Source organism: Arachis stenosperma, chromosome 6 (genome assembly GCF_014773155.1).
Source record: "Arachis stenosperma cultivar V10309 chromosome 6, arast.V10309.gnm1.PFL2, whole genome shotgun sequence".
In the NCBI taxonomy this organism is placed as follows: Eukaryota; Viridiplantae; Streptophyta; class Magnoliopsida; order Fabales; family Fabaceae; genus Arachis; species Arachis stenosperma.
The window spans coordinates 97,331,545-97,346,817 of record NC_080382.1 but is presented as its reverse complement, the minus strand read 5'-3'; the positions used below and the strand labels follow the sequence as shown (position 1 = coordinate 97,346,817).

The 15,273-nt window shown below is 38.2% G+C and overlaps 1 protein-coding gene and 1 non-coding gene across 2 annotated transcripts; one reads left to right on the top strand and one right to left on the bottom strand.

Moving 5' to 3' along the window:
- Positions 1-6,514: 6,514 nt before the first annotated feature.
- LOC130937641 (small nucleolar RNA R71) lies at positions 6,515-6,622 on the bottom strand. The gene has a single exon (XR_009068851.1). It is a non-coding gene; the product is annotated as a small nucleolar RNA R71 (small nucleolar RNA).
- Positions 6,623-13,329: 6,707 nt separating this feature from the next.
- Positions 13,330-13,947, top strand: LOC130934315 (uncharacterized). The gene has a single exon (XM_057863898.1). It carries the CDS (start codon positions 13,330-13,332, stop codon positions 13,945-13,947), a length of 618 nt encoding a protein of 205 aa, XP_057719881.1.
- The last annotated feature ends 1,326 nt before the right edge of the window (positions 13,948-15,273 follow it).

Below are 15,273 nucleotides of genomic sequence, written 5' to 3'. Positions count from 1 at the left end.
AGTTACGTCGTCATTCTTCGAATAAAGCATGGACTATTATATATTGCTGGAAAGCCCTGGATGTCTACTTTCCAACGCCGTTGAGAGCGCGCCAATTGGAGTTCTGTAGCTCCAGAAAATCCATTTCGAGTGCAGGGAGGTCAGAATCCAATAGCATCAGCAGTCCTTTTGTCAGCCTTTTTCAGAGTTTTGCTCAAATCCCTCAATTTCAGTCAGAATTTACCTGAAATCACAGAAAAACACACAAACTCATAGTAATGTCCAGAAATGTGAATTTAACATAAAAACTAATGAAAACATCCCTAAAAGTAGCTCAAACTTACTAAAAACTACCTAAAAATAATGCCAAAAAGCGTATAAATTATCCGCTCATCATGTTAGTAGAAAAAGAAGGGTGTAGAAGGATGAAGAAGAATTCGGATTTATGGATGAAGAGAGGTGAAGAGAAGTGTTAGTAAACAAATAATTAAATAGAAGAAGAAAAGAGGAGGGAGAATTCGAAAATAATTTTAAAAAGGAGTTAGTGATTTTTGAAAATTGGATAAGAGATAAGATTAAATTTAAATTAAGAATACTTAAATTAATTAAAAAGAATTTTGAAAAAGGATGAGATATTTTCGAAATTAGAAGAGGGAGAAGTAGTTAGGTGGTTTTGAAAAAGATAAGAAATAAACAAGAAGTTAGTTAGTTGATTGAAAAAGATTTGAAATCAAAATTTAAAAAGATAAGAAGATAAGAAGTTAGATAAGATATTTTGAAATCAAATTTTGAAAAATATAAAATTTTGAAAAAGAATAAGATAAAAGTTTTAAGAAGAAGATATTTTGAAAAAGATTTAATTTTCAAAATGACTTAACCAACAAGACTCTACAAGATAAGATTCTAGAATTTAAAGATTGAACCTTTCTTAACAAGAAACTAATAAACTCCAAATTTTTGAACCAATCACATTAATTGTTAGCTAATTTTCGAAAATTAGATATAAAGATAAGAAAAATATTTTGAAAATATTTTGAAAAAGATTTTTGAATTTTTCGAAAAATAGAAAAAAATGGAAAAGATGTGATTTTTGAAAAAGATTTTGAAAAGATAAGATTTTTAAAATTGAAATTTTGACTTGACTTGTAAGGAACAACTAATTTTGAAAATTTTTGACCAAGTCAATCCCAAAATTTCGAAATTTTGGAGGGAAATAAGGAAAAGATATTTTTTTATTTTGAATTTTAATTATGAGAGAGAAAAACAACAAAAATACTCAATGCATGAAATTTTTAGATCAAAACCATGAATGCATGCAAGAATGCTATGAATGTCAAGATAAACACCAAGAACACTTTGAAGATCATGATGAACATCAAGAACATATTTTTGAAAAATTTTTGATGCAAAGAAAACATGCAAGACACCAAACTTAGAAATTTTTAATGCTTGGAAAATATGAATGCAAAGATGCACATGAAAAACAAGAAAAGACACAAAACAAGAAAACATCAAGATCAAACAAGAAGACTTACCAAGAACAACTTGAAGATCATGAAGAACACTATGAATGCATGGGATTTTCGAAAAATGCAAGAAAAAATTTTTAAAGCATGCAATGGACACCAAACTTAAAATTTAACTCAAGACTTAAACAAGAAACACAAAATATTTTTTTATTTTTATGATTTTATAATTTTTTAGTATTTTTATTATTTTTTTCGAAAATATTCTTTAAAAAAAACGAAAATAAAGAAAAAAAAATTTTGAAATTTTTTTTGAAAACTTTTTGAAAGGAAAATTACCTAATCTGAGCAACAAGACGAACCGTTAGTTGTCCATACTCGAACAATCCCCGGCAACGGCGCCAAAAACTTGGTGGACGAAATTGTGATCCATGTTCTTTTGTACTTGTATGAAATCATTATTATGGAATCGGTTGTTTTCACAACTCCGTTCAACTAACCAGCAAGTGTACTGGGTCGTCCAAGTAATAAACCTTACGTGAGTAAGGGTCGATCCCACAGAGATTGTTGGTATGAAGCAAGCTATGGTCACCTTGCAAATCTCAGTCAGGCGATTCAAGGATAATTGGATTATTGGTTTAAATTTGATTAATGGAATAAATAGAAAATAAAAAGGGATAGAATACTTATGCCGATTCATTGGTGGGAATTTCAGATAAGCATATGGAGATACTGTATGGCTCAAGGACGCCTACTTTCCTACTGCTTCAACTCAATCCTTCTTACTCCTTTCCATGGCAAGCTGTGTATAGGGGTTCACCATTCGACGATGGCTACTTTCTATCCTCACGGGAAAATGGTCCTCTGCGGCTGTCACTCGCATGGCTAATCGTCTGGACGCATCACCTGGCCGAAGGCTACATCCCATCCTCGCAGTGAAAACTACGCTCACGCGCTCTGTCACAGCACGGCTAATCACTGGTTGGTTCCCGCGCCTACTGGAATAGAATCCCTTGATTCTTTTGCGTATGTCACTAACGCCCAGCACTTGCGAGTCTGAAGCACGTCATAGTCATTCATTACCGGAATCCTACTCGGAATACCACAGACAATGTTAGACTTTCCGGATTCCCAGGATCCTACTCGAAATACCACAGACAAGGTGAGACTTTCCGGATCCTCATAAATGCCGCCATCTATCTAGCTTATACCACGAAGATTCTGTTGGGGAATCTAAGAGATACACATTCAAGCTCGGTTGCATGTAGAACGTAAGTGGTTGTCAATCACGCGCGTTCATAAGTGAGAATAATGATGAGCGTCACATAATCATCACATTCATCATGTTCTTGGGTGCGAATGAATATCTTGGAATAAGAATAAGATAGAATTGAATAAAAGAAAATAGAATTGCATTAATACTTGAGGTACAGCAGAGCTCCACATCCTTAATCTATGGTGTGCAGAAACTCCACCGTTGAAAATACATAAGTGAAAGGTTCAGGCATGGCCGAATGGCCAGCCCCCATGTGGTCACAAGACCGAATGATCAAAGACCCTTAATACAATAGTTAAATGTTCTATTTATAATAAACTAGCTCCTAGGGTTTACATGAGTAAGTAATTGATGCATAAATCCACTTCCGGGGCCCACTTGGTGTATGTTTGGGCTGAGCTTGATCAATCCACGAGCTGAGGCTTCTCTTGGAGTTGAACTCTGAGTTATGACGTGTTTTGGGCGTTCAACTCCGGATCATGACGTTTTTCTGGCGTTTAACTCCAGACAGCAGCATGTACTTGGCGTTCAACGCCATATTACGTCATCAATTTCCGAATAAAGTATGGACTATTATATATTGCTGGAAAGCTCTGGATGTCTACTTTCCAACGCCGTTGAGAGCGTGCCATTTGGAGTTCTGTAGCTCCAGAAAATTCATTTTGAGTGCAAGGAGGTCAGATTCCAACAGCATCAGCAGTCCTTTTGTCAGCCTTTTTCAGAGTTTTGCTCAAGTCCCTCAATTTCAGCCAGAAATTACCTGAAATCACAGAAAAACACACAAACTCATAGTAAAGTCCAGAAATGTGAATTTAACATAAAAACTAATGAAAACATCCCTAAAAGTAGCTTGAACTTACTAAAAACTACCTAAAAACAATGCCAAAAAGCGTATAAATTATCCGCTCATCAGTGACGCTCATCATCATTCTCACTTATGAACGCGTGCCTGACAACCACTCCCGTTCTACAAGCAAACAAGGCTTGAATGTTTATCTCTTGGATTCCTTAATCGGAATCTTCGTGGTATAAGCTAGAATTGATGGCGGCATTCAAGAGAATCCGGAAGGTCTAAACCTTTTCTGTGGTATTCTGAGTAGGATTCAATGATTGAATGACTGTGACGAGCTTCAAACTCCTGAAGGCTGGGCGTTAGTGACAGACGCAAAAGAATCAATGGATTCTATTCTAACCTGATTGAGAACCGACAGATGATTAGCCGTGCCGTGACAGGGTGCGTTGAACATTTTCACTGAGAGGACGGGATTGTAGCCACTGACAACGGTGATGCCCAACATACAGCTTGCCATAGGAAGGAGTAAGAAGGATTGGATGAAGACAGTAGGAAAGCAGAGAGACAGAAGAGACTGAGCATCTCCATATGCTTATCTGAAATTCTCACCAATGAATTACATAAGTATCTCTATCCTTATTTTATGTTTTATTCATAAATCATCTATAACCATTTGAATCTGCCTGACTGAAATTTATAAGGTGACTATAGCTTGCTTCATACCAACAATCTCCGTGGGATCGACCCTTACTCGCGTAAGGTTTATTACTTGGACGACCCAGTGCACTTGCTGGTTAGTTGTGCGAAGTTGTGATAAAGAATTGAGATTGCAATTGAGCGTACCATGTTGATGGCGCCATTGATAATCAAAATTTCGTGCACCAAGTTTTTGGCGCCGTTGCCGGGGATTGTTTCGAGTATGGACAACTGACGGTTCATCTTGTTGCTTAAATTAGTTATTTTTTCTTCAGAGTTCTTAAGAATGAATTCTTGTGTTTCAAGGTGATGCTCTTATCATCACCAAGGCTGATTGATTCTTATCAATTTAGCTCTTGAATGCAATGTCCTGCTGAAGCTTGGCTAGCCATGTCTAATTTCTTTAGACTAAAGCTTTAGACTAACATTGCATGATTCCTGGAATTCTCATTAAGAATTTTGATACCTTTATTTTCTTTTCCACTTAATTTTCAAAAAATCCAAAAAAAAATTACAAAATAAAAAAAAACCCAAAAATATTTTATGTTTCTTGTTGAGTCTAGTGTCTCATGTTAAGTTTGGTGTCAATTGCATGTTTCTGTTCTTCTTGCATTCATTCATGTGTCTTAAGTTATCTTCAAGATGTTCTTGATGATTTCCTTGCTCTGATCTTTGACTTCTCTTGACTTGAGTGTTTTGTGTTTCTCATGTGCATTCTCATTTTGTTAATGTCAATAGTATACAAACTTCTAAGTTTGGTGTCTTGCATGCATTATTTATTTGATTTTAGTTGCATTTTGATTATTCCTCATTATTAAAAATCCAAAAAAATATTTTTAATTTGTGTCTTTTCAAGTCAATAATACAGAGAATTAAAGATTCAGAACATTCAGCAGAGGAATCACACAGAAAAAGTTGGGCGTTCAAAAACGCCCAGTGAAGAAGGCAAACTGGCGTTTAAACGCCAGCCAGGGTGCCTGGCTGGGCGTTTAACGCCCAAAAGGGTAGTGCTTGGGGCGTTAAACGCCAGAATGTGCACCATTCTGGGCGTTTAACGCCAGGATGGCACAAGAGGGAAGATTCTGTTTTCAATTCAAATTTTTTTCAAGTTTTCAAAATCTTTTCAAAATCAAATCTTTTTCAAATCAAATCTTTTCAATCAAATCTTTTTCAAAATCAATTTCCTTCCATTTTCAAAGATACTTGCTAACAATTAATGATTTGATTCAACATTTCAAGTATGTTTCCTTTTCTGTTGAGAAAGGTTTAATGTTTGAATCATATCTTTTCTTGTTAGCCAAGTCATTAATTTTTAAAATCAAATCTTTTTAAATTGTTTTTTTTCAAATCATGTCTTCTCAATCACATCTTTTTAAAACCATAACTTTTCAATCATATCTTTTTAATCACATCTTTTTCAAAATAGTTTTCAGACATATCTTTTTGATTTCTAATTTCAAAATCTTTTTCAAAAATCACTTGATTTCTTTTCCACTCTTAGTTTTCGAAAATCAATAAGTTTTTTTTTCAAAATGTTTTTAAAATCTTTTACTTAATTTTCGAAAATTTCTTCCCCTCTTCTCACATCCTTCTATTTATGGACTAACACTATTCCTCAATGCACAATTCGAACTCCATCTTTCATTGATAAGTTCGAATTTTCTACCTCTTCCTTCTATTTTTCTTTTCCTCTGACACCTCAAGGAATCTCTATACTGTGACATAGAGGATTCCATATTTTCTTGTTCTCTTCTCTTTCATATGAGCAGGAGCAAAGACAAAAGCATTCTTGTTAAGGCTGACCCTGAACCTGAAAGGACCTTGAAGCAAAAGCTAAGAGAAGCTAAGGCACAACTCTCTGTAGAGGACCTAACAGAAATCTTCAAAGAAGAAGAACCCATGGCAGCCAAAAACAACAACAATGCCAACAATGCAAGGAGGGTGCTGGGTGACTTTACTGCACCTATTCCCAACTTCTATGGGAGAAGCATCTCTATCCCTGCCATTGGAGTAAACAACTTTGAGCTTAAGCCTTAATTAGTTTCTCTAATGCAACAGAATTGCAAGTTCCATGGACTTCCATTGGAAGATCCTCATCAGTTTTTAGCTGAATTCTTGCAAATCTGTGACACTATCAAGACTAATGGGGTTGACCCTGAGGTCTACAGACTTATGCTATTCCCTTTTGCTGTAAGAGACAGAGCTAGAATATGGTTGGACTCACAACCTAAAGAAAGCCTGAACTCTTGGGAAAAGCTAGTCAATGCCATCTTGGCAAAGTTCTTTCCACCTCAAAAATTGAGTAAGCTTAGAGTGGAAGTCCAAACCTTCAGACAGAAGGAAGGTGAATCCCTTTATGAAGCTTGGGAAAGATACAAACAATTGATCAGAAAGTGTCCCTATGACATGCTTTCTGAATGGAGCATCATAGGTATTTTTTATGATGGTCTCTCTGAACTATCCAAGATGTCATTGGATAGCTCTGCTGGAGGATCTCTTCATCTGAAGAAGACGTCTGTAGAAGCTCAAGAGCTCATTGAAATGGTTGCAAATAACCAATTCATGTACACTTCTGAAAGGAATCCTGTGAACAATGGGACGAATCAGAAGAAAAGAGTTTTTGAGATTGATACTCTGAATGCCATACTGGCTCAGAACAAAATATTGATCCAACAAGTCAATTTGATTTCTCAAAGCCTGTCTAGAATGCAAGCTGCACCAGGCAGTACTAAGGATGCTTCATCTAAAGAAGAAGCTTATAATCCTGAGAACCCTTCAATGGAAGAGGTGAATTACATGGGAGAACCCTATAGAAACACCTATAATTCTTCATGGAGAAATCATCCAAATCTCTCATGGAAGGATCAACAGAGACCTCAACAAGGTTTCAACAACAATAATGGTGGAAGAAACAGGTTTAGCAATGGCAAGCCTTTTCCATCATCTTCTCAGCAACAGACAGAGAATTCTAAGCAGAGTCACTCTGACTTAGCAACCATGGTCTCTGATCTAATCAAAACCACTAAAAGTTTCATGGCTGAAACAAGGTCCTCCATTAGGAACTTGGAGGCACAAGTGGGACAGCTCAGTAAGAAAGTTATTGAACTTCCTCCTAGTACTCTTCCAAGCAATACAGAAGAGAATCCAAAAGGAGAGTGCAAGGTCATCAACATGGCCGAACTAGGAGAGGAGGAAGAGGCAGTGAACGCCACTGAGGAAGACTTCAATGGACGTCCACTGGCCTCCAATGAGTTCCCTAATGAGGAACCATGGGAATCTGAGGCTCACACTGAGACCATAGAGATTCCATTGGATTTACTTCTGCCATTCATGAGCTCTGATGAGTATTCTTCCTCTAAAGAGGATGAGTTTGTCACTGAAGAGCAAGTTGCTAAATACCTTGGAGCAATCATGAAGCTAAATGACAAGTTATTTGGTAATGAGACTTGGGAGAACGAACCTCCTTTGCTCACCAAAGAACTGGATGACTTGTCTAGGCAGAAATTACCTCAAAAGAGACAGGATCCTGGGAAGTTCTCAATACCTTGTACCATAGGCACCATGACCTTTAAGAAGGCTCTGTGTGACCTAGGGTCAAGTGTAAACCTCATGCCTCTCTCTGTAATGGAAAAGCTAGGGATCTTTGAGGTACAAGCTGCAAGAATCTCACTAGAGATGGCAGATAATTCAAGAAAACAAGCTTATGGGCTTGTAGAGGATGTTCTGGTAAAGATTAAAGACTATTACATCTTTGCTGATTTCATAATCCTAGAGACTGGGAAGTGCATGGATGAGTCCATCATCCTTGGCAGACCCTTTCTAGCCACAACAAAGGCTGTGATTGATGTGGACAGAGGAGAATTGATCATTCAAGTGAATGAAGAATCCTTTGTGTTTAAGGCTCAAGGATACTCCTCTGTCACCATGGAGAGGAAGCATGAAGAGCTTCTCTCATAACAGAGTCAAACAGAGCCCCCACAGTCAAACTCTAAGTTTGGTGTTGGGAGGCCACAACCAAATTCTAAGTTTGGTGTTGAACCCCCACATTCAAACTCTAAGTTTGGTGTTGGGAGGTTCCAACATTACTCTGAGTATCTGTGAGGCTGCATGAGAGCCCACTGTCAAGCTACTGACATTAAAGAAGCGCTTGTTGGGAGGCAACCCAATGTTATATTTAATCTATTTTCCTTTGTTATTTAATGTTTTCTGTAGGTTGATGATCATGAGAAGTCACAAAATCAATTGAAAAAGCAAAAACAGAATGACAAACAGAAAGAAAAATAGCACACCCTAGAGGAAGACCTTGCTGGCGTTTAAACGCTAGTAAGGGCAGCAAATGGGCATTTAACACCCAGTCTGGCACCATTCTGGGCGTTTAACGCCAGAAAGGGGCACCAGACTGGCGTTAAACGCCAGGAAAGGGCAAGAAGTTGGCGTTAAACACCAGAAATGGGCACCAGCCCGGCGTTTAACGCCAGAATTGGCACAGAGAGCATTTTTGCTCACCACTTGGTGCAGGGATGACTTTTCCTTGACACCTCAGGATCTGTGGACCCCACAGGATCCCCACCTATCCCACCACCCTCTCTCTTCTTTTTCACCCATTCACCAATCACCTCAACACCTCTTCCCCAAAAAACCTCTCACCTCTCAAATCCCATCTTTCTCTTCACCACTCACATCCATCCTTCATAAAACCCCACCTACCGCACCATTCAAATTCAAACCACTTTCCCTACCAAACCCACCCTCCCATAGCCGAACCCTACCCCTCTCTCCACCCCTATATAAACCCATCTTCACTCCTTCATTTTCACACAACCTAAACACTACTTCTCCCCCTTTGGCCGAACCACAAAGCCATCTCCATCTCCTCTATTTCTTCTTCTTCTACTCTCTTCTTTCTTCTATTGCTCGAGGACGAGCAAACCTTTTAAGTTTGGTGTGGTAAAAGCATTGCTTTTTGTTTTTTCATAACCATTTATGGCATCCAAGGCCGGAGAAACCTCTAGAAAGAGGAAAGGGAAGGCAAAAGCTTTCACCTCCGAGTCATGGGAGATGGAGAGATTCATCTCAAGGGTGCATCAAGACCACTTCTATGAAGTTGTGGCCTTGAAGAAGGTGATCCCCGAGGTCCCTTTCAAACTCAAAAAGAGTGAATATCCGGAGATCCGACATGAGATTCGAAGAAGAGGTTGGGAAGTTCTTACCAACCCCATTCAACAAGTCGGAATTTTAATGGTTCAAGAGTTCTATGCCAATGCATGGATTACCAAGAACCATGATCAAAGTGTGAACCCGGAGCCAAAGAATTGGCTTACAATGGTTCGGGGGAAATACTTAGATTTTAGTTCGGAAAATGTAAGGTTGGCATTCAACTTGCCCATGATGCAAGGAGATGAATACCCTTACACTAGAAGGGTCAACTTTGATCAAAGGTTGGACCAAGTCCTCATAGACATCTGTGAAGAGAGCGCCCAATGGAAGAGAGATTCAAGAGGGAAGCCAATTCAACTGAGAAGGCATGACCTCAAGCCCGTGGCTAGGGGATGGTTGGAGTTTATCCAACGCTCAATCATTCCCACTAGCAACCGGTCCGAAGTTACTATAGACCGGGCCATCATGATCCATAGTATCATGATTGGAGAAGAAGTAGAAGTTCATGAGGTTATAGCCCAAGAACTTTATAAGGTGGCGGATAAGTCCTCTACCTTGGCAAGGTTAGCCTTTCCTCATCTCATTTGTCACCTTTGTTATTCAGTTGGAATTGACATAGAGGGAGACATCCCCATTGATGAGGACAAGCCCATCACTAAGAAAAGGATGGAGCAAACAAGAGATCCCACTCATCATGAAATCCCTGAGATACCTCAAGGGATGCACTTTCCTCCACAAAACTATTGGGAGCAAATCAACACCTCCCTAGGAGAATTGAGTTCCAACATGGGACAACTAAGGGTGGAGCACCAAGAACATTCCATCCTTCTCCATGAAATTAGAGAAGATCAAAGAATCATGAGAGAGGAGCAACAAAGGCAAGGAAGAGACATTGAGGAGCTCAAGCACTCCATAAGATCTTCAAGAGGAAGAACAAGCCGCCATCACTAAGGTGGACCCGTTCTTTAATTTCCTTGTTCTTTATTTTTCTGTTTTTCAAAATTTTATGCTTATGTTTATCTATGTTTGTGTCTTGTGATTATTAGTGTCTTAGTGTCTATGCCTTAAAGTTATGAATGTCCTATGAATCCATCACCTTTCTTAAATGAAAAATGTTCTTAATTGAAAAAGAGAAGAATTGCATAAATTTTAAATTTTATAACAGATTAATTATTTTGATGTGGTGGCAATACTTTTGTTTTCTGAATGTATGCTTAAACAGTGCATATGTCTTTTGAACTTGTTGTTCATGAATGTTGGCTCTTGAAAGAATGATGAAAAAGGAGACATGTTACTGAGGATCTGAAAAATCATAAAAATGATTCTTGAAGCAACCAAAAGCAGTGATTATTCAAAAAAAAAGAGAAAAAAAACGAAAAAAAAAGAGAAAAAGAAAAAAATAAAGTTGTGATCCAAGGCAAAAAAGAGTGTGCTTAAGAACCCTGGACACCTCTAATTGGGGACTCTAGCAAAGCTGAGTCACAATCTGAAAAGGTTCACCCAATTATATGTCTGTGGCATGTATGTATCCGGTGGTAAAACTGGAAGACAGAGTGCTTTGGGCCACGGCCAAGACTCATAAAGTAGCTGTGTTCAAGAATCATCATACTTAACTAGGAGAATCAATAACACTATCTGGATTCTGAGTTCCTATAGAAGCCAATCATTCTGAACTTCAAAGGATAGAGTGAGATGCCAAAACTGTTTAGAAGCAAAAAGCTAAAAGCCCCGCTCATCTAATTAATACTGATCTTCATAGATGTTTTTGGAATTCATTGCATATTCTCTTCTTTTCATCTTATTTGGTTTTCAGTTGCTTGGGGACAAGCAACAATTTAAGTTTGGTGTTGTGATGAGCGGATAATTTATACGCTTTTTGGCATTGTTTTTAGTATGTTTTTAGTATGTTTTAGTTAGTTTTTAGTATATTTTTATTAGCTTTTAGTTAAAATTCATTTTTTTGGACTTTACTATGAGTTTGTGTGTTTTTCTGTGATTTCAGGTATTTTCTGGCTGAAATTGAGGGACCTGAGCAAAAATCTGATTTAGAGGCTGAAAAGGACTGTAGATGTTGTTGGATTCTGACCTCCCTGCACTCGAAGTGGATTTTCTGGAGCTACAGATACCCAATTGGTGCGCTCTCAACGGCGTTGGAAAGTAGACATCCTGGGCTTTCCAGCAATGTATAATAGTCCATACTTTGCCCGAGATTTGATGGCCCAAACCGGCGTTCCAAATCAGCTCAAAACTGCCCGGCGTTAAACGCCGGAACTGGCACAATAATGGGAGTTAAACGCCCAAACTGGCATAAAAGCTGGCGTTTAACTCCAAGAAAAGTCTCTACACATGAAAGCTTCAATGCTCAGCCCAAGCACACACCAAGTGGGTCCGAAAGTGGATTTTTATGTCATTTACTCATTTCTGTAAATCCTAGGCTACTAGTTCTCTACAAATAGGACCTTTTACTATTGTATTTTCATCTTTAGATCTTTGAATCTTTGGATCCTTGATCATTTGGGATCTTTTGATAACGTTTTGGGGGATGGCCATTCGGCCATGCCTAGACCTTGTTCTTATGTATTTTTAACGGTGGAGTTTCTACACACCATAGATTAAGGTGTGGAGCTTTGCTGTACCTCGAGTATTAATGCAATTACTATTGTTCTTCTATTCAATTCAGCTTGTTGTTATTCCAAGATATTCATTCGCACTCAAGAACTTGATGAATGTGATGATTATGTGACGCTCATCATCATTCTCACTAATGAACGCGTGCCTGACAACCACTCCCGTTCTACAAGCAAACAAGGCTTGAATGTTTATCTCTTGGATTCCTTAATCGAAATCTTCGTGGTATAAGCTAGAATTGATGGCGCCATTCAAGAGAATCCGAAAGGTCTAAACCTTGTCTGTGGTATTCTGAGTAGGATTCAATGATTGAATGACTGTGACGAGCTTCAAACTCCTGAATGCTGGGCATTAGTGACAGACGCAAAAGAATCAATGGATTCTATTCCAACCTGATTGAGAACCGACAGATGATTAGCCGTGCCGTGACAGGGTGCGTTGAACATTTTCACTGAGAGGACGGGATTGTAGCCACTGACAACGGCGATGCCCAACATACAGCTTGCCATAGAAAGGAGTAAGAAGGATTGGATGAAGACAGTAGGAAAGCAGAGAGACGGAAGGGACTGAGCATCTCCATATGCTTATCTGAAATTCTCACCAATGAATTACATAAGTATCTCTATCCTTATTTTATGTTTTATTCATAAATCATCTATAACCATTTGAATCTGCCTGACTGAGATTTATAAGGTGACCACAGCTTGCTTCATACCAACAATCTCCGTGGGATCGACCCTTACTCGCGTAAGGTTTATTACTTGGACGACCCAGTGCACTTGCTGGTTAGTTGTGCGAAGTTATGATAAAGAGTTGAGATTGCAATTGAGCGTACCATGTTGATGGCGCCATTGATGATCAAAATTTCGTGTACCAATCTTATTCTTCTTGACGAAATTATCTTTATATCATCTCGGTTAACGCTTTATCTTCTTTTGTCGATACGTGAGCGCTACGATTTCGTGATTTTATTTTTACTCCTTTTCAGGCTTCTCAATTAATAACCCTTTCAATTATACTTATAAACTATGTATTAAAAATCCACCTTGAGAGTCATACCACCTTATTATCATTGACTTATGACTCGAGCATAAGGATTTGAATATTAGAGTGTTACATTATGGTATCAGAGCAGTTCGTCCTCGTGAGCCTAAGGGATGGAACTGCTTATGCTTCAATGCATACTCTGAATTGTGCATGTACTATTTAGGATATCTGATTGATATGTTTAGCATGAAGTCTATGAGTATACTTTTGGGAAATCGAAGTACTTAACTTGAGATATTGAGATTGATCACCTTGATATCACTTGTTTTATGTGGATAGGACCCGAAATGGCAACTCGTGGACGGGGTCGCGGACGGAGAGAAAATGAGGAACCCGCTCCTACTGGCAATCAAGATGACTTTCTAGCGGCAATGACCCAACTTATCAATACTATGCAAGCTAATGCGACGGCTATCAACCAAACGATGGGAAGGATGAACGAAAATGGGAATGGTAATGGAGCTGGAGGAAGCTCAGTTACAGGTCCGATGACATTGACAACCTTTCTAAAAGTTAATCTTCCCACATTTAGAGGATTGACTGATCCAACGGAAGCTGATAACTGGTTCCAAGCTGTAGAGAGGGCAATGCAAGCACAACATGTACCAGAGAATCAGCTAGTCGAATTTGCTGCTTACCAACTGCGTGGGGAAGCACAGCACTGGTGGCAAGGAGCTCACCATTTACTGCAACAAGAAAATGAAGATGAGGCTACCACCTGGGAGAGATTCAGAGAGGAGTTTTACAAGAAGTACTTCCCGAACTCCACGAGACAGGCTAAGGAATTGGAATTACTACAACTGAAGCAAGGATCTATGACTGTGGCGGCTTACACAAGCAAATTTGAGGAGTTGTGCCATTTTTCAAGGGTCTGTCAAGGTGCCCCTGAAGGGTATGAGGAATAGAAATGCATGAAGTACCAAGATGGCCTGAGGGATGACATTATGAGAGCTGTGTTGCCTCTTGAGGTCAAGAACTTTACAGAATTAGTCAACAAGAGCCATGTGGTAGAGGATAGCTCAAGGAGGAATGCAACTGCTAACACCAACCGTGGTGGGAACCATGGCCGAGAGGGTGTGAGGTACCTTACTCCGACGGGTCAGGATTTTAAGAGAAGAGGTTACAATCCACAGCCCCAGTGAGTCCAAGACAATTTTCGGAGGGGTCAGGATTTCAAACTGCTTTTATACTTTACCTTAGCCGGCCTAAACTTCGCGGATCGCGACTAGTGGCTAATTATTTATGTTATATATCTATATTTTGTTTTATCTTATTCTTCTTCACGAAATTATCTTTATATCGTCTCAGTTCACGCTTTACCTTCTTTTGTCGATACGTGAGCGTTACAATTTTGCGATTTTATTTTTACTCCTTTTCAGGCTTCTCAATTAATACTCCTTTCAATTGTACTAAACTATGTATTAAAAATTCACCTTGAGAGTCGTACCACCTTATTATCATTGACTTATGACTCGAGCATAAGGATTTGAATATTAGGGTGTTACAATAGACATGCATCATGTTATTTGCACATTTGCATTTGGCTGTGTTTGCTTGTATTACTTCTCTGTGATTGTGCTGTTTGACTTATTTGTGTGTTGGTTTGGACCTCTTACTTGTGCTATTAGTTCATGGATGTATTGAGGTAAAATGTTGTGGTTGAAAAATGATTATGTAGCTGAGAGATGGATAATATGACTAATTTTGTGATTAAAATTTGCTTTGAATTTAGAAATTTAAAGAAAAGTAATTAGTTATCTAAAATAAAACTAAAAGTATTTTGAGAGATTTGATAGAAATAGTTTTTTTGAGTAAAGATAATTATTTGCATTATATTCATTACTTTTACGGCATTCCCATTTTCTACTGAGAATGTGTTGTTTGTTCTCACCCCAAAATCTTTCACCTTTTAAGTGATACAGGTTCGAAGACTCAGTATGAAGCTACAAACGATTAGTAGATTAATTTATGATTCCTGTTGCTTTTATAGAGTTTCCTCGCCCTTGTTGCTTTAGTTTTTTTTATTTTATCCAGAGTGATAAGTATTGTATTCGAGGTTTATGTTGAATTATTTGTATAATATTTATTATTATTATTAATTATGTGATTATTATTACTTAATGTTCTTGATATATGATTTTAATTAACAGAAACAAATTTTTTTGGTATTTTCTTAAAAATTGAAATGCGATATCGAACTAAAGGCTTAGTATTAAATAGTAAATAAGGAA

Excerpts from the sequence above, each read along its gene's own strand:
- LOC130934315 (XM_057863898.1), top strand. The coding sequence starts at position 13,330 with ATGGCAACTCGTGGACGGGGTCGCGGACGGAGAGAAAATGAGGAACCC.